Consider the following 26,876-nt stretch of genomic DNA (forward strand, 5'->3'; position numbering starts at 1 on the left):
TATCATCTACTCCTGCTGCCTTTCCATTTCAAGCCTTTGATGGCTTTTTCTACTTCAAGTATGGATATGTATTCCTGCCTGTATGCCTGTTGAGTGTTTTTTACCACTGTGCTATCACTGCTTGTTTCATTTAGCAATTTTTCGAAGTAATTTCTCCATACTTCAAGGATATCTTTTTCTCCTGTTTTCATGTCACCTTAATCATCTCTAACTCCTTTTACAGCACTCTTTCCTCCATTTCTAAGCTTCTTCAACAACCTCCAGAATATCTTACCACCTTCTTGATATTTATTTTCTATGTTCTTGCCTTGTCCTCCCATGACTTTTGTTTAGCTAGTTTTACACATTGTTTCGCTTATTTACATTTGTCTCTGTATTCTCTAAGAGCAAAAGCTGACTTATTTGCCAGGAACTTTTGATATGCTTTCTTCTTTTCCTTTACTTCCTCTTCACCTTCCTATGTCCACCATGGAGTTCTGATTTTTCTGTCCTTGCAGACAACCTCATCACATGCCTCTCTCACTGAATCAATCAGGGTTTTCTTGAAGGCTCCAAGGTTTGGTTCCTGTTCTCAAACTCTTTCATTTTTTCTTTAATAATCGTTGTGTGTTTTAGTCTACAGTTCACATCTGAGAGCTGCTCAACTTTTATTCGCTATAAAACTTTCTTACATGTTATTCTTTTCAATATGAAATTCAATTTTATCCTGCTCAAGACTAAATAGTGATCTCTTCCAATTTCAAATCCTGGTGCAGGACACCAGAGTGTTCTGCACCAGGGAGAAAACATCACTATCAACAATAACATAATCAATGAGACTTTTCTTATTCCTTGCCTCTTCTCTTCATGTGAATTTGTGCACATTTTTATGTTGGAACATGGTGTTAGTAATAACCAGTCCATGTCCTGAGGAGAAATCCAACAGTTATTTGCCATTATTATTAGCTTTGCTCTTTTCTCCAAATTTTCCCAAAATATTTTTGTATGTCTGACAATCAGTTCCTCCTCTGCTATTTAGATCTCCAACAAGGACCAACTTTTCCTTTTTCATTGTGTCAGTTGCTTTTTCAAAAGCCTCAAAAAATTCCTCCACTTCTACCTTAGTACAACATTCTGTGGAACCATAGGCATAAATAAGTCTCATTGTCCAGTTCCCCATTCTGATATTTGCCCACATCACTCTACTTGAGACTGCCTGCCATTCAAGATGATTAGCCTTGTAATTTGTGTTGAATACTATGGCTACTCCTTCTTTTCCTTGATTGTCATTGCCTGAATATAACATTTTGTATTTATTGCTCAGAAAGATCTCACCAGTTTTGGTCTTTTTTGTTTCAGTCACCCCTATCATGTTGATCTGGTACTTATCTAATTCCTCAGCTAGCTCCATTTCTTTGCCATTCAGGCTTCTTACGTTAATAGTACCGATCTTTAACTCTGGCGATGTTGAGTTGGGGTGTGCTTTCAGATTTGTTCCAGTAGCTGACTTTTTGCTGTTCGCCCTAGTTCCCCTGGTGAAAACAGTGGGGTCCTTGTTTAACCAGGCAGCGCCCCAGCCGGCATGAAATTTTGTCATGTTGTACCATCATTTTGTATATTGGTTTAAGCCAATAAGAATACAATTTGGTTAGCTAAATCCCAAATTGCCAGCCCGTCCTCGTTCCTTCAGTATCCAGGTAGATACCCAACAGGGTGCACCACGAGAAGGTGAGGATTGGGCATTAGGTCATAAGCTCTGGTCAGTTCTCCGCATTCATTTAAAGGCTCTGTGTAGGTCCCCTCTTAGTTATACAGCTTTGACCGTTAAGCACTCCTGTTGATTAGTTAAATTAATTAATTAGCATAAAATAAAAATTCATAACGATTAGTGTATAGGCTAGGCTACTTAAAGCAGTCGAATATCGATTGCACTAGACTACCATAAAGCAATCGTACTGCTGCTTCTTCATAATCAATGCATGAATCGTTATACCTGTAAATAAATATCAATAATTTTTTTCTTCACATTATCTTTTCATTTTTGATGCTTAGTGTTAGTAATACATATAACATCTACAGTGTTTTGTATTATATAAGACAATATTGATGTATGTACTGACAGATATACGATTCATCTTGTAAACAGACTACGTAAACTTACAGTATCAATAAATAGAGTACAGTATCGTAAATTTATTTTCACTTCCTTATGATTTTCTTTAATAACATTTTTTTTTCTCTAGTCTAGCTTACTTTATTGCATGAATATAGTATATAACATACATGCCATACAAAACATGTATTAATCGACTGTTTATGTTATTGGTAAGGCTTCATTAAATATTTTTACTACTGTTTTGTCACTTGTGTCAGAGTAATTCGCTTTAGACATCTAGAATACCTGCATCTTAAAAAAACATTTTAATTTCATAAAACAAATTTAGTAACTGATATGTTTCTCTCATATCCCATCTTTATTTCTACCTATAAACCAAGTTTTTTAACCACAAATTTTCAATCTATTTTGATAGGAAGCATTGCACAGACCTACTAACATTTTAGTTATTACCTATCTCTGAGTTCTCACTGTTGTTTCCTCACAGCAATGCAATCAAGAAACCAAATCTGTGCACAGTAGTCAGATGTATATAATATGGATAATAATTTCTTAACTGTTATTTGTCATTGTGATTTTCAACATCCACATGATATCCTTTGCTATTTTGCCAACCTCTGCAATATTCAGACTTCAATGGAGACATGCTGGGGAGGGATGATAACTTTAAACTAAATTATTTCAGCCCGTATATTAAGGTCATCATCCCATCTTTATTTCTACCTGTAAACCAAGTTTTTTAACCCACATATTTTCAATCTATTTTGACAGGAAGCACAGGAACAAAAGCTACAATATAATTTGCTATGGTATGCAATGACATTCCCACTTTGGTGTCAATTTCTTATTTTAAACTGACTTCTTACAAGGAACAGATAAAAATTATTATTATTATTACGGGTATCTCCATGGAGTCAGCAGACTCATCGCGGGAGACCCAAACTAGCAAAACAATATCTGTCATATCTCTTCTTGAATTCATTTACAGACGAAGAGCTCACAACTAAGTCAGGCAATGAATTCCACTCATTCACCAACCTCCAGGCAAAAAACCTTGTTCTGACACCTTTGTTAACCACACTCTTCTTTAATTTCCAGAGATGACCTCTTGTTCTTCCATCACTTTCACACAGCTGAAACATTTCCCCTGCATCAATCCTATAAAAACCTTTTAGTAATTTGAATGTTTCTATCATATCCCCTCTTCTTCGCCTATCAACCAATCTCTGCAATCCACAAGCTCTCAATCTATCAATGTAGGGAGCATTTTTTATATCACTCACCAACTTGGTCACTCTTCTCTGAACCCTCTCCACAGCCTCCTCATCTCCAAGGAATCCAGGTGACCAGACCTGAGCACAGTAATCCAAATGTGGAAGTATCAATGCTTTATAAAGGGGAATAATAACCTCTTTATCTCTGGATGCAGTGTGTTCCTCAACAACCAAGTAATCCTATGTGCAATCTTGGACACCTTAGCAATGTGTCCTCTGAACTTCATCTCCCTATCTACCAATACCCCTAAGTCCCTAGCCTCATCAATCTCTTGGAGTACCTTTCCATCGATGTAGTACACAGCTGGTAATCTTTTAATCCCAAAATGCATGACTTTACACTTTTCCACATTGAACTGACATCCATTTTCTTTTGCCCATTTTACCAGCTTATTTAAATCCTCCTGCAAACTTTCAACATCTAAAACATCAAACTTTCAACAAATAAAATAAAAATTGCTGAGCAAACTTTTTTCATTTGGTAAGTGGTTTAACTGTAGATTTAATATGGTATTTATGTAATATCTTGTTTTTTTCAGATATCCCCTTAATGAATGGCTATGACTTTCTTGTAATCCTTTTTATTGGAAGTTATTTCTGTGAAGAATTTTATTGATTGTTTTTATGTTGTATCCATTCTTGACAAAGATTTTGGACATCATTAAAAATTAATTTTTTAACAACAACCAAAACTCCGATGAACCTGTCCATCAGAACAAATTGTTAAACCTCTATTTTTGGAGAGTACCAATTAATTTTTTTGTGTTGGATAGTGGCAGGTCTAGATGTACGTATTGTTCCATGGTGTGTGTGTGTGTATATACACACTGTGGATCAATACATACATATAGACTGCTATTTTATGATGGATAGCCTGAGGGAAGACATGCAACAAATGTATCCAGAAAAGAAGGCATATTATGGTTTTCAATTTCAGTTGTGGAATTCAATGTATCTGTGTTGTTTGTATAAGCATCTGAGGAAGAGTTTAAAGTTTACAGCCATTTGGCCAAATGGCAATTATATTGACAACATATCTGATTCAAACTTCACGATTCAGTGTACATGAATCTAGCTTGTTACTCAAATTCTGCACATAAACACTTGCTATAAGAGAAAAGAAGTGTGTCCATGGCAGTATATTTAGAGGGGTGTTGCTACAAACCATGGAGCACAGAGGGTGGGGAGCAGGAGATGTTTAGGCATTTGAGCTTGTCAAGTGCAAGAAGAATGATTGTTAAGGGAGATTTTAACTACAGCAGTATAAGCTGGGAAGAGGAAAATGCATGTAGTAATAAGGGGAAGGAATTTTTAGAATTCTTGAGGGAACAAATGTCTTAGGTAACATGTAATAGAAGGAACAAGAGGTTCAAGAGTTTGGGATTTGGTCATAGTGTTAGAAGAGCTGATAATAACTGAGATGACATCTCTCCCACCAATTGGAGAGAGTGCCCATGTGGTTTTGATTTGGAAGATGAATATACATGCAGGTGTATCAAAGAAAAGGGAATGTATGTGGAATTATAAGGCAGGTGATTATAATAGTCTTAGGTATCAACTAGGGGCAGTTCCATGGAGGGCAGAATTGGAATGCCAAGATATCATTAGTGCTTGGGAAATTGTGAAGGAATATTTGTTAGCAGCAATAGTAAGCTGTATTCCACAAGTGAAGAAGCAGAGACAATTTGGTGTATAGTGGATGACAAACAATATCAAACAGGAACTGCAGTTGAAAAAAGAGATTATGGAAGAGATATAAAGAGAGGGGTGGAGGGCAGATGCACAAAGAATATAAGACACAAGCCAGGAGAGTGACCAGTATGGTGAGGAAAGCAAAATGGAATATATCAGATGAGATTGACACTAAGATCCAAAGAAAATCTGCAGCGATAGTAAGCTATATTCCACCAGTGAAGAAGCGGATTGAATTTGGTGCAAAGTGGATGACAAACAATATCAAACAGGAACTGCAGTTGAAAAAGAGATTATGGAAGGGATATAAGGAGACATGTGGAGGGCAGATGCACAAAGAATATAAGACACAAGCCAAGAGAGTGACCAGTATGGTGAGGAAAGCAAAATGAAATATATCAGATGAGATTGACACTAAGATCCAAAGAAAATCCTAGGAAATTTTTTTAGATATGTGTCCAGTAGGAGGAGAAATGATTGTTGAAGAATGACATTGCAGGATAAAAATGGGAATAGAGAGACAGATGCAGAGGACATAGTGGAGTTGTTCAATTAGCACTTTATTTTAATATTTCATCCTGGAGAAGAAGATTTTCATACTAGAGGGATAGGGCAGGTTCAGGGTCGTGAGAGGAGAGTTTGTTCCAAATACTGAGTACTCTGGATACCAGTAAGGCTGTGGGACTGGATGGTATTTCACCATGGGTTTTGAGAGAATGTGCTAAAGAACTGACAGCTCCGTTGGCCTGGCTCTTCAATGAAAGTTTGGTTGAAGAAAAGGTATCCAAGGAATTATATGTTTGGTTTAATTCTTTATCCAAGTATAAGCAAACAATGTTTGCACCAGAAGTATTTTCAGGGCTGGGGCAACTCATGGCAAAGGTGGTATAAGTTCTCATTACTTGCTTTAGTATCCCATAATGCAAAGCACATTTCCTTGCAGACATGTATTTTAAAAGTACCCAAGGAATGGAAGGAAGATAACATAGTGCCACTGCACAAGAGCAGTAGTAGACTGGAAGTGTCTAATTATAGGCCAGTTTGTGTGTCATTGGTAGTTGTTCAGGTCTTCGAGAAATTAGTGCGGGACTATATACAGCATTGGGCAGATAAGAGTAATGTTATCTGTCCAACGTGTGAGAATCAACATTTATTTGTCAAGGGGCGCTCTTGATTTAGTAATATTGATTTCCTTTTTATAATAGAGTGACAAGAGCAGTTGATGAGAAAAAAGCATATACTGCCATTTTTTTGGATTTTTCAAAGGCGTTTGACAGGGTGCCACATGATAAGCTGATATTTAAGTTGCAACACATGGGTTTAAATGTCGGGTTAGTCAAATGGATTCGGAATTAGGTGGCTGATAGGTATCAGAGAGTTGTGTATGGTGGGGCAATATCAAGGAAGCAGAGGGTTACAAGTGGGATTCCACAAGGCTCAGTACTGGGACCTGTATTGTTCAACCTTGCAATCCATTGACAATAATATTGTCAATGGATTGCAAGGGGACATTCATTTGTTTGCAGATGATGTGAAGCTGGGAAGGGTTATTAGTAATAGTGCAGATGTGGCAGCCCTGCAAGAGGATTTCAATAAACTAGATAGATGGAAAAATGAATGGGGGTATTGGTTTAATGCAGCAAAATGCAAGTTCTTGAGGTTTGGGACACATCAATGGGACGCTGCATACTCGATTGGAGGAAGTAGGGAAGACAAGAGATCTGCTGCTGACGATTGATAGAAAACTGAAATTCAGGGAGCATATTGCAATAGTGGTGAAGATAACTCAGAGGATTGCTACGATACTGAGAAGGACACTGACCTGCAGAGATAAAAGAGTTATCATTCCATTGTATAAGACCCTGATGAAACCACATTTAGACTACTGTTCTCAGATTTGGTCCCCGGGATTTGAAGGGGATAAATTAACTGTGGAAAGGATACAAAGGCAGATAACAAAGATGGTTTCAGGACTGTACAATGTTAGTTATGAGGATTGACTGAGGGAATGTGGATTGCAGAGTTTTAAAATACATCTGTATTTTAAAACTCTTATAGATAGAAGAAGAGGTGATATGATCGAGACTTTTAAACTGTTAAGAGGTAGTTACAGGGCAGACATTGGGGAGTTCTTTCACTTGGAATGGCAGGAAGGAGCGATGACATGGGGCAATCCCTGGAAGTTACAAAAGGAAGCTGTTAGCAAGAAAGTGAGGAGTGGTTTCTTTGCATGGAGAACCGTGAAATGCATTGCCTGAGATAGTGGTTAGAGAAAGAACGGTCAATGAGTTCAAGGAGTGGTATGATAAACTTTGTGTTTTCTAAAAACGACTTCCCACGATGAGTCTTTTGACTCCATGGAGGCCTGGATAATAATAATTATAATAATAATGATATTCTTTTTGGCATTAGAATTTATTTTCCCACAAGAAATAACCAGAACATAGTATGCAGGCAAAGATGGCCATAATATCAATTGGATATTGGAGTGGAATCAAGGCAAATGAAGGTAGCTAGCAGTACTCCATACTAAGGTCACCACTCTTTAATTTGTATATTATAGGGAAAGATTTAAGGGCAGGAGGATATGCAATTGTCTGCTGATGATGCAAAACTTGGGAGAGCAGTAGTCGATAAAAGTAATGTAGATATCTGCAGGATAACTTAAATAAGTTGGCAATGTAGGCAAAGGACAATGATTGTCAGTTTAATGTTGCAAAATTTAAGATAATTCATATTGGGACAAAAAAATTACATATTTTGTGTCATTTAGGGAAAGATTTAAGATGGGGGGGGTATTCAGTTGTCTACTGATGGTTCAAAACTGGGGAAAGCAATAGTCGATAAAGGCGATGCAGATATCCTGCAGAATGATTTAAATAAATTATGCGCATTGTGGACTAATGATTATCAATTTAATATTGCAAAATGTAAGGTTGCAACATTTCATTTGAGTTGAAACTTGGTTTGAAAAGGTTGCAAACGATGTATCACATTGATAGTACTGGATTGCGGGAAGTTGATCAGGCCAGGAACCTGGTGACTAATAATGGATAGAGAATTGAAGTTCAGAGGGTATATTGCAAAAATTGGCAAAATAGATATTCCCATATTTAGGAATCTCAAGGGATTACTTGGATGATGGCAAATACTAACAAGTAGATAGGAAGGTTATTATCCCTCTTATAAGTGATGTGACCTCATCTTGATTACTGTGACCAGATTTGGTCACCTAGGTTTCTTGGGGATCAGGAGGTGGTGGAGAGGATTATTAAGAGACAAGTGACCAAGCTGGTTACAGGTCTGTGGAATGCTGCTTATGTGGATAGACTGAATATGTGTGTGTGTGTGGGGGGGGGGGGTTTGCAAAGTGAATTAAGGCCTAAGTGCTTTCTTTAAACAAATATTCAAATTTATACTGACATCGATGAAGTGTGTTTCAGACCATAAGATATTGTGGTCTCTATCTATTCTGTGCTGTGCCAAGCCAGATTTCTCAGCTTTACTGTTACTAATATAAGACTGGTGTTCTTGTATTCTCTTTTCTACTGGGCATCCAGTTTGTCTGAAGTTTGTTCACCTACTTACCGAATAGCCATTTAGGACACCTATTGAAAGTTCAGATTGGTAACTCCCAATCATTCATAAAAAGTTTTTCCTATTTTCTACATAAAATGAAAAACGTTTCCCTACAGCCGAGTGATATAATGGTTAGCTATAGATATAGATATAGATAAATAGATATAGAATCCCTATTCACTAACATTCCTCTTGAGGATACTACATCTTATTTCAGAAGCATTTCCACAGGACTTAGTGAAAGTATTTGACTTTGTTATGCATTTCAGATATTTTATTTGTCAAAATAAGTTTTATAGTTAGGTTGAAGGAACTGCAATGGGAAGTCTTCTCTCCCCCACCTGCTACTTTTTATTTAGAACATTTAGAAGACATCCTTTTCTCATCCTTACAACTTCAGCCTTTCTTTTGGGTGCTTTATATAGACGACATTTTTGGCCCCATAATTAAGAAACATTGCCTACTTTTTTTATGTAATATAAATAATATACATCCATGAAGTAAATTTACTATGGAAATGGAAAAATTAATGTTTTCAGATATTCTACTCCTCTGCTCACCATCACATGAATTAATTACTTCCATTTATTGAAAGCCAGCTTTCACTGGAAGCTACATTCAATACCATCCATCACAGAAGACTGAAATTATAAAAACTTGATTGCAATGTGCTCATACTATTTGTTCTACACCTCAACTGTTACAGCAGGAATCTTAAGCATCAAATGATATATGAAACTCAATGGATTCTCATAAAGGACCACACAACAGCTTTTTAATTCCTATAATCCTAGCTCAGATAACGAGCAAAGAGTACGTTTAGTTACAATCCTTTACATCTCTGGCATCTCAGAACCCATTTCCAAAATTCTTAAGAAATATAATTTAGTAGCTACTTTTCTTCCTATCACAAATTATCAGCATGGTTTCCATCTTCCAAAGATAAACAGTCTCCATTAACTCTACCTGGTGTCTTCCAAGTTCTTTGTGACTGTCATTGTACTTACTTTGGAAAAACTGAATGCTAATTAGAAAAGATTAGCAAAAGTAAATCTGAGAAATCTGGCTTGGTATAGCCAGGAATATATACAGACCACAATATCCTATCGTCTGACTTACTTCATCGATGTTATAAATTTGAACGTTCATTTAAAGAAAGCACTGAGGCCTTACTTCATCACCTGAATTTAAATTGGAATGACTGCCTCTTTCTCTAAGATATGGGAAAGTCTTATTATAATCAGTAACTTTTTTTAAAAAATAATATTATTATTATTATTATTTATATGGTCACTCCATGGAGTCAAAAGACTCATCACAGGAGTCTTTTGACTCTGATGTATTTAACACCCTATTAATTAACACAATACCTATCGTATTAAACATATTCACTGTTGGGGGCACTCACAACCACCTCTGACAATCCATTCCAAGAAAAGAACCTAGTCCACACATCCTTGCTATCCACGCTCTTAGACAGCTTCCAAGTGTGATCCCTTGTTTTCTTCCTATTCCTCATGTATTGAAAAATTTCTTCTGTGTCAATCTTATAGTATTCCTTTAGTAACGTATAAGTTTCTATCATATCCCCTCTCCTTTGCCTGTCAGCTAAACTCTGCAACAGACACATCCTCAATCCATCCTCATATGCAACATTCCACAAACCTGTCACCAGCTTGGTCACTCATCTCTGAATTATCTCCACCACCTCCCGTTCCCCAAGAATGCAGGTGACCAAATCTGTGCATAGTAAACAACATGTGGCCAAATCATAGCCTTATAAAGAGGAATAATAATCATCCTATCTTTACTGTAAATGAGTTCTTCAACATCCAAGTAATCTTTTGAATTATTTTGCCAACTCTTGCAATATGTTCTCTGAATTTCAAATCTCTATCCACCTTTTCATCTCAAAGTGAGATAATAATTATATTTATCTTACATTTTACAATATTGAATTGATAACCATTGTCTTGTGCCCACACTGGCAATTTATTTAAATCATCTTGTAAGATATCTATGTCATCTTTATCAACTATAGCCCTCTAGTTTTGCATCATTAGCAAACAACTGAATGCCCCCTTCTGCTATATCATTAATATACAAATTAAAGAATAGTGGTTCTAGTACAGAGCTCTGAGGTACTCGGCTATTCACTCTCATTCATCTTGATTCCACTCCACTATACACCATCTTCTGATGTCTGCCTATTAGCCTCCCCTACCACGCCACCAGCCTCAAATCCATTCCCATTTGCTCCGACTTATGTAATAGTTTATGAAATAGTTTTAACAATTTAAATAGCAATTTAAATTGCTCAATAGTTATATAGCTTAAATAGCTGTAAGTTTATGAAATAGCTAATGAATAATTAATATTGCATTATTCCCTCATTGACTCTTACTTTTTGAAACCAATCCATTGTTCGCATTTTACCTTATAATTAATTATTATCACCACTGTTAATGACCTGTAATATTCATGCTGAAATATGTCTTTAAATAAAGAGTATTACTTATTCTTTATGTTTTTTGCATTTTAATAATAATGCAAGTAGTTTACTTATGAAGATACTTTATATGCAAAAGTTTCATTTGTTTATGCCGAGAGTATGAATAGAGATAAAAGAAGAATATTATTTCTTTGTAAGCATAATATACTCAACACAAATATATGATATATAATATATTCAACCCAACACAAAAATATTGCTTCATTCCATAATAATAAGTTCTTTATTTTGATATTTATCAACAAAATACTATTTATGGCTGACATGTACTGATGGCTAAAAAGTGATGTTATGTACAAAATTTGTTATGCTTTATGCCTTTAGATTTAACAAGATCAGAATTATTTATTTTATAAACATATATTCTTTTTAATTAGTCATCATTATTATTTCTATGTCTAAGTACATTTTATAAAGATTGCTTTCAGGTGATAAATCAAATGGATGATGAAATCATTGAAAACACCTTTGGCTTTCTATCACCAGAATGGGGTGAGTTTTGTAATTGTTATATTAATTTTGTTTATTATGGGATTTATAAAATCATCACTGTGTTCCAATTTGTTTATTTATTGTAATTTTCAAAATCTTGTCTCTATAATGTATATTTATATACAATTAAAAAAATGAACAGGAGGTTAAGGGTCAAAACTAAATAACTATAACTGTATTGCAAAATGGTGACCGTCTTCTAATACGATGCCCACTTCTCACATTCCCTTGATGTATTTTGTATTATCTATTTTAATGTTGATCAGATGAGGATGGGCTGCCAATTTAGAACAACCCATCTGTAATCTGTGTTGCATTAAACCAGTTATTTGCATACCAGCTGATGTATTATTATGTTCCCTCATCAACCACTATTGTCATGTTATAATAAAAGGCAATCATATTACTAAAGCAAGAGCACCCCTTAACAAATCCATGTTGACTCTCACAGATATCATTACCTTTAAATGCTCAACACTGTATATAGTCCCTCACTAATTTCTCCAAGATCTTAACAATTACTGATGAAACAAAAACTGGTCCATAATTTGACACTTCCAGTCTACTACCACCCTTATGCAATGGCACTATTTTACCTTCCTTCCACTCCTTTGGTACTTTTCCCATAGCAAGACTTTCATTGAAAACTAGGGTCAATGCAAGTTCTTTAGCAAATTTTCTCAAAACCTGTGGCAAAATTCCATCTAGTTCTACTGCTTTATTGACATCCAGAGTACCCAGTATTTGAAACACACTCTCTCCTCTTGAACCTCAAACCTGTCTTCTCCCTCTAGTATTAAAACCTACTTCTCCAGGATGAAATACTCCAATAATGTGTTCATTGAACAACTCCACTATGTCCTCTACATCAGTCACTCTATTCCCATTTTTATCCACAATGTCATTCTTCCACAATCATTTCTCCTCCTACCGGCCACATAGCTAAAAAATTCCCTAGGATTTTCTTTGGATCTTAATGACAATCTCTTCTCATATTCCAGTTTCACCTTCCTTACCATACTAGTCACTCTCCTAGCCTGAGTCTTATATTCTTCGTGCATCTGCTCTCCATCCCTCTCCTTATATCTCTTCCATAATCTCTTTTTCACCCGTAGTTCCTGTTTGATAGTGTTTGTCATCCACTTGACACCAAATTGTGTATGGTAAAGAAGGCGAAAATGGAATATGAGAAGAGATTGGCCCTAAGATCCAAAGAAAATCCTAGGAAATTTTTTAGCTATGTGGCCAGTAGGAGGAGAAATGACTGTGGAAGAATGATATTGTTGTATAAAAATGGGAATAGAGTGACTGATGCAGAGGACATAGTGGAATTGTTCAATGAACACTTTATTGGAGTATTTCATCCTGAAGGAGTAAATTTTAATACTAGAGGGATAGGGCAGGTTCGACATTTAGAAGTGCAGGAGGAGAGTGTGTTCCAAATACTGAGTGCTCTGGATGTCAGTAAAGTTGTGGGACTGGATGGTGTTTCAATACGGGTTTTGAGAGAATGTGCTAAAGAACTTTTATGACAGCTCCTTGGACCTGGCTTTTCAATGAAAATCTGGCTATGGGAAAGGAGTCCATGGAATGGAAGGAAGGTAAGATAGTGCCATTGCATAAGGGCGGTATTAGACTGGAAGTGTCTAATTATAGGCCAGTTTGTGTATCATCAGTAGTTATTAAGATCTTGGAGAAATTAGTGAGGGACTGTATATAGCATTGGGCAGATGAGGGTAATCTGTGAGAGTCAACACGAATTTCTGAAAGGGTGTTCTTGTTTTAGTAATATGCTGGCCTTTTATAATAAAGTTACAAGAGCAGTAGATGAGGGAAAGGCATATACTGTCATTTTCTTGGACTTAGGGAAGGCATTTGACAGAGTTCCACATGATAAGCTGATATTTAAGTTGCAGCACATGGGTCTGGATGTCAGGTTATCAACTGGATTCAGGATTGGCTGTCCAATAGGTATCAGAGAGTTGTGTATGGTGGGGCAGTTTCAAGGAGGCAGAGGGTTACAAGTGGGGTCCCACAGGGCTCACTACTGGGACCTATATTGTTTAACCTTTATTTCAATGACATTGCCAGTGGATTGAAGGGGGATATTCAGTTGTTTGCGGATGATGCGAAGCTGGGAAGGATTATTAGTAATAGTGCAGATGTGGTAGCCCTGCAAGAGTATTTGAATAAGCTAGATAGATGAGCAAATGAATGGTGTTGTCAAGTTTAATGCATCAAAATGTAAGGTCTTGAGGTTTGGGAAACATTGATGGGACGCTGCATACTCTATGGGAGGAGTTATACTGGAGGAAGTAGGAGAGACAAGAGATCTGGGGTTGATGATTGATAGAAACCTGAAATTTAGAGGACATATTACAAAGGTGGTGAAGGTAACACAGAGGATTGCTACAATAATGAGAAGGACACTGACCTGCAGAGATAAAAGGGTTATCATTCTGTTGTATAAGCCTCTGATCAGACCACACTTAGATTATTCTTTTCAGATTTAGTCCCCAGGATTTGAAGGGGATAAATTAACTGTGGAAAGGATACAAAGGCAGATAACAAAGATTGTTTCAGGACTCTACCATGTTAGTTATGAGGATCGGCTGAGTGGATTGCAGAGTTTGGTGGATAGAAGGAGAGGTGATATGATTGAGACTTTTAAACTGTTGAGAGGTGGTCACAGGGTTGACACTGGGGAGTTCTTTCGCTTGGTTGAACAGCGGGAGGGAGTGATGACAAGGGGCCATCCCTGGAAGTTACGAAAGGAAACTGCGAGCAAGAGAGTGAAGAGTGTTTTCTTTGCATGGAGGGTGGTTGAACCATTGAATGCATTGCATGATAGAGTAGTGAGAGTAAGAACGGTCAGTGAGTTTAAGAAGTGGTAATAGGCATTGTGTTTCTTAGGAGGGACCTCCCGCGATGAGTCCTTTGACTCCATGGAGGCCTGAATAATAATAATAATAATAATAGATACAGTCGAAAAATTAAAGTTACATTTTTCTCAGACTCCATGTTTTTATGAAATACCTAAGATCCGTAAAGATGGTATTCCCTTCTCCCCATTGTGACTGCATATATTCCCCAACTTATGTATTACCAAATGTTTAACCAGACAATTACTTGCACATGTTGAAAATCCTCATTAATTTATCAAGAATTTGTCAGATTTTCTAACAAAAATTAGTAGTCACTCCCTTCGAGCTACTGAAATTATGGCCAGTTTTGATGTCGGATCATTATTCACTCCCGTTCCCTTGAATATTTCCTCAAACTGATATCACAGACCTTTCCTTCTAATATAGTTCACAAATTTACAAAAATAAACTCTTCACACAAATAGAAGGAATTCTGATGGACAGTCCACTTTCTCTTACATTTGATAATTTCTACCTGAAACATTTTGAAAATATCTTATTTTCTTTACTACAACCCCAGTTATCCTTCTGCTTACATTTTGATGATATATTTTCAGTCTAGCCTCATCTCAAGAATACACTCCCTGTGTTTCTAGAAAAATAAATGGTCTACTATTATAATTACGGCTATTTTGCCTGCTTCAGTTTAGGAGTGCCCCTGTTTAAATGTCACAAACCCTTGCATGTAGGAAACTACCTCCATTTTCATTTATACCATCCATATTCTGTTAAAAAATCTGTCATCTTATCACAATTCATAAATGCTTATAAATTTTCAACCAATCAGAATAATCTAAACGCAGAAATAAAAAATCTAACACAGATCTTCATAAATCGCAACTATTCTACACAACTGATTAACTACGCAAACAAGACGGCAAAAAACCCCCAAAACAACCCAAGTACCAAAACGAACTTCCCAGCACAAAAAATTATCAAACTACCATACACCCAAAACACATACAAAGCTTATAAATACATCTTCAAACATACTGACTACAAATTGGTATTCACCACAAACCAAAAACTGGCAAATCTCCTAAAATCCACCAAACCTCACACACAGAAAGAAATATTTGAACATCACAATGTAGTCTATAAATTTCCCTGACAAAAAGGCTGTGATATCACCTACACAGGTTCCACCATCAGGTCTTTATGGGCAAGACTACAAGAACACTTCTGTGATTGTAACATCCCTATTCCAGAACATTTAAACACTAAAAAACGTAACATCAAAAAGAAAAATCGAATACAATGCACAGGAAAAACAGAAATAGCTGTTCACGCCCTTGAACAAAAACATACCCCGCAGATCGACAAGGCCATCATAGTAGACAGACAAGACAATGAAACAATGCTAAGAATATCGGAAACAATAGCCATAAAATGTGACGCGAGCTCTATCAACGTACACAGGCCCTACATAATCTCCAAGGTTTGGAAGCTTCACAACATAAAATTGAGGTCACAACCCCGACCAATAGGTGATAACACAAACACTTCAAAAACAGAAGCACCTACCCGACCTGACATAGCATCCACTTTCCCAATGTGTTCAGATGACGACCAAGAATTAGTCGAAACGGACCGCATCCCGTCAACCCCCTTTTTTCCCTTCCCTATATAAAAAATCAACCCTTTCACCTTTTCTTCCACCCTATATAATATAGTAATATAATATATATGTTTATATATTTATATTACTGGAAAAAAACCCGGGTTTTTCTAATTTAATTCTCCCAAATTGCCTACCCCCCCCTCCACACACTCAGTAGTTTGGACATCGCAGAAAGAAGAAAAGCCGCAACACCCAGAAAAAGGTATGTGTAAATTTTTCTTATGCTACATATGCTTTTTGGTAAATTTACATCTACAATGCCCTAAGAATCCATGAGTAAATAGCCAATGACGTTTAAACAGGGGCACTCCTAAACTGAAGCAGGCAAAATAGCCATAATTATAATAGTTTATTAAGAGGAGTAACATGGGAGTTTTCCCAGAAATAATATACATAAATGGTCTACATCTTCATATAAATTTCACAATGAAAGTTGAAGATGAGGGTAAACTAGTATTTGTATACATATTTTACTTTCTGTCTCTCCTTCTGCTGAACTTACTACTTTTGCATATTACCTTAAACCAATCCTTTCTGGACACTGCATGCTACATAATTCAGCTAATCATCCTTCCCAAAAGCTTGGCATTATAAAGAATCTACTAAACCATGTTAATGTTGTTTGTTTCAATCTTCAAAATACCTCCAATAACTTTGTAATATTCAGAATATTATGCAGAAAAATGGTTTCTCCAAAACACAAAAGATCGTGATTTTTATACACTAGCTCCAAGAAACCAAGAAACTGTACAATGAATTCCACTTCCTTACATCTTTGAAATTGTTTCAAGAATCTTAAAAAATATAACTTGATAGAGTAATAACATTGATCATCATGTATGCTGTAACAAGATAAGTTAATTTTATATTTATTATGAGACAATATTGTCTTAATTTTATTTTGAGTGTTACTGTATGATAATTGAGTGTGAAACACAGTGTTTGGGTGAATTCATAGGTTTGGATATATAATTAGTTATAATAATTTCATTGTTTTTTGTTAGCATTCCGGTACAAAATGGTAGTGAAAGGTAGATCATTGCGTAGTTTGGAGTGAAAGACAAATAAAGTGAATGGCATGGATTTTCAAGTATGCATGTGTGGGAAGATTTTGCAGATGTTTATGTGGAGAGGCTGGATAAGAGAAAGGAGCAAGTATCGGTATGCAAGAAGTGCAATAATCTGATGGACATTGAGGCTAGTTTAAATCAGAGTAGGGAACATGGCATTGTAACTGAAAAAACAGTTATTTCAGAGCAAGATTGTATGAATGCTAAAAATGTGTGGGAAACTGACAGTGAAGAAAAGAGTGCTAAGTACATTAAAAAGCAGCACAATTAATGGTAAGGTGGCATGTGAGGTTGACAGCAAACAAGCTTGTGTGACTGACAGTAAGATAGTGAGGGTGAATGATAGTGAAAAAAGGATGCAAGATTTGAAAGCTGAGTTGGTGAGGATAAGATGAAGGCAAGAGGTGAAGCAGATGAAGAGATTGAAATGAAGAGAATTGTAGATATATGTGGAACAATGAAGAAGATAGAAATGAATGATGTTGGTATGAAATAGGTAACAAAAGACCCACAAGTGATGTTCTATGGGGGATTTGATTATTACAGGTGTGGTGTATGAGAAGATGCACAAGGTTTGTTTTCTAGAAGGTAAAACGAATAGAGTGATGAGGCATTGGATATGAGGAGTTAGCAAACAAAAGAATTGGTAGTGGAAACAAATGACTTGACTGGGAAAAAGGAAAATGTAAGAGTGGGTTATGAGGAGGTTGTTGAGAATGATAAAAGATAATAGCATGATAGGAATGGTAGTCAGTGTGTTGTCCAGGTATGACAGTGATGAGATGAGGCAGAAAGCAAGATTATGAATGATATGTTAGCAGAAATGTGTGAAGAGAAAGGAGTGCAGTTGTTGATGTGTGGAAGGAGTTTGAACGACAAATTCAATTGTATAAAAGTGATGGACTGCGTTTGAATATTTTTGGTATGAGTCACTGGAAGGGAGAGTAATGAGTACAGAGAATGGATCTGATCAAGTAAGAAGCGATGTGAAAGAGTGAGAGAGTAAGCAAGGAGAGATTGAAGTGGTGTTTATGAATGAAGAAGTGGCTAGCATGAGAATAGAGAATGAGAGAACAAGTGTGCAAGACAAACAGGGAAAACAGGGAGGCTTAGGGTAGACAGGGGAACACAGCATGAGAAAAGTCATGGCTGTATTATCAGAAACAAGGGAAACAAAATGGTTGCATTGACACTGAGATCATTCACCAAAAATTATTTGAATAAGCGAGATGTGGTTGGATTAGGATAACATCTTAACTGGAATAGCAATGGAACAGTATGATGTTTTTTTGTGAATATAGAAAGGGTAAAAAGAGAAGTGGTGTGCTATTGATGATAGAAAAGGAGTTATGTCCATACAAGGTAGACAAGCTAGGGGGAAATAGTGACAGTAGTTTTGAAGCAGTATGGTATGATGTAGAGGTGAATATAATGAACTACTTAGTTAGATGTTGCTATAAGCCTGGAAAAGTAGAGGGAAGTGACCATGAAATATATGTGCAAATTAGCCAAACAAATAGGAAAAGGATAATCATTATGGGCGATTTGAATTATGGCAATATAGATTGGAAAGACGAGATAGCAACGGAAGTAAAGAAACTGAATTTCTCAAGTTTTTGAGGGATAACTACCTCAGACAGTATGTAACAGAGGACACACAATGATTGAGGGTCTTGGATTTGATCATCTCAGCAGAGGATGGTATTATAAATGAGGTATCAAATCTCCCTCCAGTTAGTGAGAGCAACCATGAAGTGATCACCTGGGTGGTTGCCAGCCATACGAGGACTTCTATGAGGAAAGGACATATGTGGGACTACAAAGCTGGTGATTATGAGAAACTCCGGAGACAGCTTCTCATAATCTTTGTGCATTATTGCCTGTTTGACGAATGTCAAACAGACAATAATGCACAAAGCAGATCTCTGATTTCCAGATGTTTTGATATACTGTATTTACTTCATCTATAATTATAGTTTACTAATGTTATAATTATTTTAATGTAGAAATAAAGTAACACATAATTATTATTATTATTATTTTTTTTTTAGAAAAAAGAGTAGATCCACAAGGAAGAGTCTATTTTGCTAATCACAATACCCGAACAACACAATGGGCAGATCCACGTGTAGAGGAGTATGATTTCATTTTATTATGTGGAACATAAATTCAAGTTAAATACAGGCAATCCCTGACTTGCATCAATTCGGACTTATGCAAATTATTCTGACATTGTGAAAGAAAAAATTTTGATTTATAAAAATTTTACTTAGCACATCTATGTATATATTACTCACATGCTACCTACCAGCAGTTATCTGCAAGGCAGAAAACTCCATGTGATTCATGAATTCACCTTTCTCAGTCTTGTTTTGTTTTTATTATTGAATACCGATGTGATGTGTATTTGTGTTCAGTGTTTGCATGCACTTTGGTAGAGTACAGTCATGACTGGCAAGAGAACAAAAGCAGAAAAGTGAACCCATGTGTAAATTCACCAAACTGATGTAAAAGTTAAAATGAAAATTATAAAGAAATAGGAAGGTGAAGAAATGAAGCTTGACAGCATAGAATGTGTTCTTCTTTCATTATCAGCAATGCAATTGTAAATACTACCCACACTACATAAAGGAACATGTGAAAGGTCTGTCTCTTTAAAATTAACAGCAATGACATATTTATGACATTTAATTTCATCTGATGATTCAGATGAAAGCAAATCTTTTGAAAGACATAAAATCCAAACATCCAGATAGTTCTCAAGCCTTTATAGCAAATAATGGTTGATTCAATGTTTGATCATCCTTGTAATTTCGTAAGGAAGGTCGGACAGCCAAATTAACCTTTTTGTTTTTTCTATTTCTCATTCTATTTATACTGTTTTATATTATTTTGCACTAATAATTACATATTTAAATCCAATTTGCATGTGCATCCTGTGAATGAAACTAACAAAATAACCTTTAAAACATATTAATTTACTACTGTATATGTGTAATGTAAATGTGAGCAATAGTTGTGATTAATGAGTGAGTTAAATCTGACTTACATAAAATTCGTGTTATGTAAAGTTTTGTAGAATGTATCACTTATGTAGGTCAGGGTCTGCCTGTATTTTATTAGCTTATTTGATGTAAATGATGAAAACAGACAATATAAGAAAGTACAGCACAAAGTACCTTATCCAGAATGCCTGGGACTACATTTACTCTGCTTTAATAAGATACCAAGAGTCTAAACTATTGATACGTAATTTTTAAATTACTTTTCGACAGTTCTTCTTATTATTACTTATCAACAGTTCAAAACCTAATCCATGATAGGTCGTACGTTTTTATTTTATTTTTTCTATTTTCACACTGAAATCAATGCTACATACTATGTCCTCACATGTAGGACCAGAAAAGGCCTACACTCCAACAGTATTTCCCATGTTATCCAACAACTCCATCCCAGGAGAATTGAGAAGTCATTCTCTAGTAAGTTCATCATACAACTAGTGTGCCTTGCAAGCCATGGCTAAAAGTATCTTAAAATCAGCCCAAGCTTGGTAAGTCCATATAATTTTGCTGACACTATCATGCATGTATAAAGATTACAACAGTTCCAGAGATAAATTTTGGTACAGCTTTAATTGATAGAGGGGGGATCTCCCACGATGAGTCTTTTGACTCCACAGAGTGCCCATATAAATAATAATAATGATACAGCATGGTAGCTGAACTGCATTCCACTGAAACTGAAGTAAACATAGAAATAGAAAATAGCAATTTCTTATCTCCAGCAAGAATAATTTCAATTAGTAGATCAAGACAATTGCATGAGCAAGGAAAGTGAGAGCAATAATCAGACTATGGAAAAGATGCATAGAAATCCTGACGGTCATTCCATTTGGCAAAAATGAAGAAAACAAAATGAGGCGAGGAAATTTTGAGCTAAAGCAAATTATAAAGGGGATTCTAGGTCTCATAGCCCATGGCAGCTTTTTCCCAGAATTTTCCTATGATGGAACACTTCACAAATCCTGAAATTTTCAAATAACACCTTGGTTATTTTGTAATGTATTAATAATTAATTATGCCATAATTAATTTAATTTAATCATAAAGAGTATTAGTACACTTATGTATGTGGTGTGATGTTGACAAATATAAAATTACATTTAAACCAGTTATCAATCACTGAACTAATGAAATCTTGTAGCATATTGTAGTTTCCTCTGGCCAGCATCATTAAATTAATTTGTGCTGATTTTCATTGACATATTCCATTCTGATCACCAAAAATTTATAATATTATTATAAGTACTTACGAGTAAATGCCTACTTTTTCTCCTGTGTACTGGTAGTTTTCCCCTCCTTTTGTACATCCTGGAGATCACTTTGTAGGCTGGAGGAAGATGAATCACTATCTGTTGCATCACAAACACCTTCAACAAGAGATTTCTTAACACCAAAATTAAACAAACTCCCTTGTCTCTTATTTAAATTTAAATTAAAATTTAAATCTGTAGGCTTATTACTTTTAAAAAATCACAGCACTGCGGTTTCGAAACAAGCACTTTCACCCTGCAATACGAACTTGTGAAGAAAGTATTCAGTATTACTAGATTTGAGAACTGGATACAGACTACCTTGATCTTCAATTTCAGTGGAAAATTTTTCTTTATACTTCCTTGCTGATTGGTCACTAACATTTGCAACACAGATGTTATTTCGTTCAGTTTTGAGAACAGATGGTATGCTGCCCATTGTGGTAATTGGCTTGCAAGCAATTTTTATGACAGTTATTCCCTTTAGCTATTCCCTTTCCCAAATTACTTCCATGTTTTCAACTCTTATGTACTTTTGGAAAGTTTAGGTAAACTATAACCATAGATGTTGCCAATTGAGGTTCAGTGAGGAATAACAGTTTGACTTCTGTAAGAGGTGGTTTACATCTTTGATGTTGATATTAAACCCCCAGATGTTGGTAAAGTCCAGAAGGAGGTTTTTTAAGATGGAGTTTGTTGGTTTTATTTTAGATTTTTTTTTGGTATATTTTTATTGCTTTTTTTGCAGTTGTTTGTGGTATTTTTGATATTTTTTGAAGTTTTGACCACGGTGGCGCAATAATTTTTTATCGTCTTTCATGTTAGAATATATTGTTAAAATTTATAGAATGAGGACATGCAATAGGAGTAAAGGACTTTATTCTACACAGTTTCCAGTTGAAGAACAGTGTTCAACAGTGTTCCCTGAATGCTGATACTTCGATTCCCTCCAGTCATAACCTGAGTAAACAGCAGCAAGATTATTTGCCAGCTGATCAGAAGTTTTTGGAAACACCTCCTGAAGTGTTTCCAAAAGGTTTGATGCCTGTATTGTTTGGCAGCTGGCCTGCAGAAACCTCTTTACATAGCTGAGATATAAAATGAACGCTTCATAAAGATATTTCATTCATATGAGTGTGATGTGAAATCATACAGAGCTTGAGTGAAGTGGGAAAAGAGGAGGAGGAATTGTTGTTGATCGAGCAGAAGTATATAGAGAATTGAGTGAAATTAATATGGGTAAAGGAGACTTGATAACCTATTACACACATTTTGATGAATAAACATATCATATACCTGAATTGACTAAGTGGGTAGGAAATTGATTGGAGATAAAAGTTCAGTGTTGCAAAATATGTAAGGTTTTAAAATTCAGGAAGTAAAAGCGAATTGCAAAGTATTGAGTATTCAGTTGGTGGGAATATCTTACAGGAGGTGGAGATAAGGGATCTGTAAGTGATAATGAATAGGGACCAAACATTTGGAATCCTGTTGCTAAAATTGTGTTGACATCACAGATTATTACCAGATTAATGAGGATGATATTTTTCATAGAATGGGGGCCAGGGGGAAAGTAACAGGACATCCCTATAAGCTGTACAAGGAGGGTGTAAGCAGAGGAGGGTGATAGGAGGGTTTTTATTTTACTTGGAAAATGGTGGATGATTCAAATGCATTGCCTGATCCTGTTAGTTCAGGGCATCTGTCTTTAAGGCATAATATGATGAGTTATATACGTAAGCAGAACCTCCTACAGTGAGTCTTTTGATGAAATGAAAAACTGATAATAATAATTATAATAAAGAGTAAGATAGTACGATTGAATAAGGGTGGTGGTAGAATGGAGGTATCAAACTATAGGCCTGTTTACATTTCTTTCGTAGTTAAGATTTTGGAGAAATTGGTAAGAAACCATATACAGAATTGGGCAAATGAGGGTAATATTTATTATTATTATTATTACATGACACCTCCAAAGAGTCCAAACTCTCATCAAGGAGGGCACTTACTACAGCTCTTGTCTCCACCACTTAATCCACTAATCACAGCAAACCACATCTACCATCATCGTCTATCTACACCAATGCCATCTGCTGCCCACCAACACCACTATTTATTTGTTGTGTGTAAATTGCATGTTTTCCCAAGGCTGATTTGTCTGTATTCGCAATGAAAAACCTGAGTTTCCAGGAGAAAAAACCCTGCCTCCTCCATATGAGATCAGCTAACTCACCTTCCATTGAAAAAACCCATATAAAGATTCCTCTCATCATGATGAGAATTGAACTTAAGCCTTTTCCAATTAAAGGGCGCATCATTCTTCCAGTTATGCTACGGAGGCACAAAACACCTCCATTTATGCATGCCAGCATGGATTTGTTAAAGACTGCTTTTTTTTTTCTTTTTTTTTTTTTAGTAATCTGGTTACCTTTTACAATGGAGTAACTAGAGCAATGGATGAAGATAAGGCATACACTGTATTTTTTTGGATTTTTCCAGGGCATTTGACACATGACAAGTTGATATTTAAGTTGCATCATCTGGATTTGGATATCAGGTTAGTGGAATATTGGCTCTTTGATAGATATAAGAGAGTTATAAGTTTCAGTAAGGAAATACCGTGAGTAGACATATTACTAACTATTATAATAATGGAATTAACTCACGTAAATTATTCTTTATTTGTAGAATTTGCACCTGAATATCACAGGCATCATCAGTACAGGTACAAGGCTAATTAAACAATAACTGTTATATTCACAAAGTGCCACCTAAGTAGCTAAGGTTAAATTTCCTAAATTTATTTAATTATTATTATTTATTTATTTTAAATTATTTAGTTATTTAATTATTAAATAATAATTATTTAATTATAATAATTAAAAAATAAAAAAATAATTATTTTTATTTTTTATAAATATATATGTGTATACAATTATATGTTAGGAAAGATTTGTGCTTTATAAAGTACTATCTTCCACAAGGGGGAAAGATGTAGGCAATCGGATCTGTTTAGGTTAGGGGAGTGAAGTAATGTTGTAATGTTTCACATGCTTCTTTGTATAGCCGTTCCATTAGGAACCGACTTTTGTGAATGACTTTTGTCTTGTTTCACTTAAATCTATGTCTAGTGTTGATGGCATGTTCTGCAATTCCAGACTGTTCAGGTTCAAGGTACTGGATGTACGACTGGTGTTCTTCTAACCGGATCTTCCTGTTTGTCCGAAATATGATAATCCACACGAGCAGGGAATCTGGTAGGCACCTGGATAGCTGAGATGTGGGAGCTTGTCCTTTGGAGACATTAGGAATGTGAAGATTTTTCTGATGGGTCGAAAAGCCACACAGATATTTAGTGGTTTTAGCACCTTAGCTATGCGTTCACTAACCCCGTGTACATAGGCGATAGGTATATGTGTAGGTTCTTCTGTACTTGAAGAGGATGCTGGAGCACGACTACTTAAAGCTCTTTTTATGAAGGACTTCTTATAGCCATTGGATATGAAGGAGGAATTAATATACTGTAATCGTTTTTGTAAAAGGTCTTCTGAAGAACAAAAGGAGTTGGCTCTATGAACTAGTGTTTTTATAGTACCTGCCTTTTGGCTTGGATGGTGATGTGATTCAGCGTGGATGTACTGGCCTGTATGAGTCTCTTTCCTATAGACTGTGAATTGTAGATAACCCCCTTGTGGGAGATAGTACTTTATAAAGCAGCAAATCTTTCCTAACATATAATTGTATACACATATATATATATTTATAAAAAAGAAAAAAAAATTATTATTTTATATTATTTTTTAATTATTATAATTAAATAATTATTATTTAATAATTAAATAACTAAATAATTAATAATAAATAAATAATAATTAATAATAATTAAATAAATTTAGGAAATTTAACCTTAGCTACTTAGGTGACGCTTTGTGAATATAACAGTTATTGTTTAATTAGCCTTATACCTGTACTGATGATGCCAGTGATACTCAGGTGAAAATTCAATGAATAAAGAATAATTTACATTAGTTAATTCCGTTATTATAATAGTTAGTAATAAGAGAGTTATATATGGGGAGCAGTATCAGGGAGTAGAAAGGTAATAAGTGGAGTTCCACAGGGCTCAGTCCTGAGACTATTGCTGTTCAATATTTATGTCAGTGATCTTGTCACAGGACTACAGAGAGAGATTTGCTGTTTTAAGGATACTTGTGACATAAGACTGAATGATAAATGCACGTAAACACAAGAAAGATATTTAATTAACGAAATATTTCGGTCTGGAAATAGCAGACCATCTTCAGTGGTATTACAAGAACAGTTTTAAAAATACAAGCTAGAATACTAACAATAGATCGTTAAAAATAGAACACGGCGCGTAATGTTATATCACTAAGTATTAAGTATAAAACAGAACATTTTGAAGTAGAGACATGATTGGAAAAAAAAAAAATTAATGAGTAATCTTGATTAGACTTTCCCAGATTTTTGATATAGATACACAGTCATTACGATTCAGGTTGGGACGATGGAGTAAGGCCTCCACGCTTTCCTTGAACAAACGTTCGAACTTATAACGGGATCTAATACCACTGAAGATGGTCTGCTATTTCCAGACCGAAATATTTGGTTTACGTGCATTTATCATTCAATCTTACAGAGAGAGAGAGATGTTCAGTTGTTTGCACATGATGTAAAGCTTGGGAGGATTATTAGTAATAGTGCTGATGTTCTGGCTTTTGAAGAGGATTTGACTAAGCTAGAAGGGTGGGAAAAGGCATGGAGATTTCAGTTTAGTGCAACTAAATGTAAGGGTTTTAAAATTTGGGATCCACAGATAGGATGCTTCATACTCACTTGATGAAATTATACTGGAAGAAGTGAAGGGAAAAAAGTGATCTTGAGGCGATTGTGGATAGAGATTTAAAGTTCCGAGGACATATTGCAAAGATTGCGAAGCCATCTCAGAAAATTGCAACAATGTTGAGGAGAACATTGACCATGAGAGATAAAAGTGTGCTGGTCCAATTGTATACTACATATGGATTTCTGTGCTCAGATCTGGTCACCAAAATTGGAAGGGCTGAAGTAACCTTGGAGAGGGTCCAGAGACAGATAACAAAACTGATATCAGGTCAGTATAATGTTGATTATGAGGATAGACTGAGGCCATGCAGACTTTGGTGGATAGAATGCCAAAAGGTGTGGGGATATGATCGAGACATAAGTCGAAGGATTCTTATCATATAATCTTGGGGTGATTGTGGATAGAGATTTAAAGTCCCGAGGACATATTGCAAAGATTG

General features: G+C 35.6%; 1 protein-coding gene across 3 annotated transcripts in view; it reads left to right on the plus strand.

Annotated features, from left to right (window-relative positions):
* LOC150093599 (NEDD4-like E3 ubiquitin-protein ligase WWP1) overlaps positions 1-26,876 on the plus strand; it is a 356,729-nt gene that overhangs the window by 121,954 nt on the left and 207,899 nt on the right. For all 3 annotated transcript variants that reach the window (XM_090412558.1, XM_090412559.1, XM_090412560.1), the window contains 2 exons: positions 11,581-11,644; positions 19,311-19,395. In XM_090412558.1, the coding sequence (XP_090268684.1) occupies positions 11,581-11,644; positions 19,311-19,395 (149 nt within the window). The remainder of the gene's footprint in view (positions 1-11,580; positions 11,645-19,310; positions 19,396-26,876) is intronic.

Source organism: Typopeltis vanoorti, chromosome 23 (genome assembly GCF_054136105.1).
Source record: "Typopeltis vanoorti isolate ZY-2024b chromosome 23, IOZ_Tvanoo_1.0, whole genome shotgun sequence".
NCBI lineage: Eukaryota > Metazoa > Arthropoda > Arachnida > Uropygi > Thelyphonidae > Typopeltis > Typopeltis vanoorti.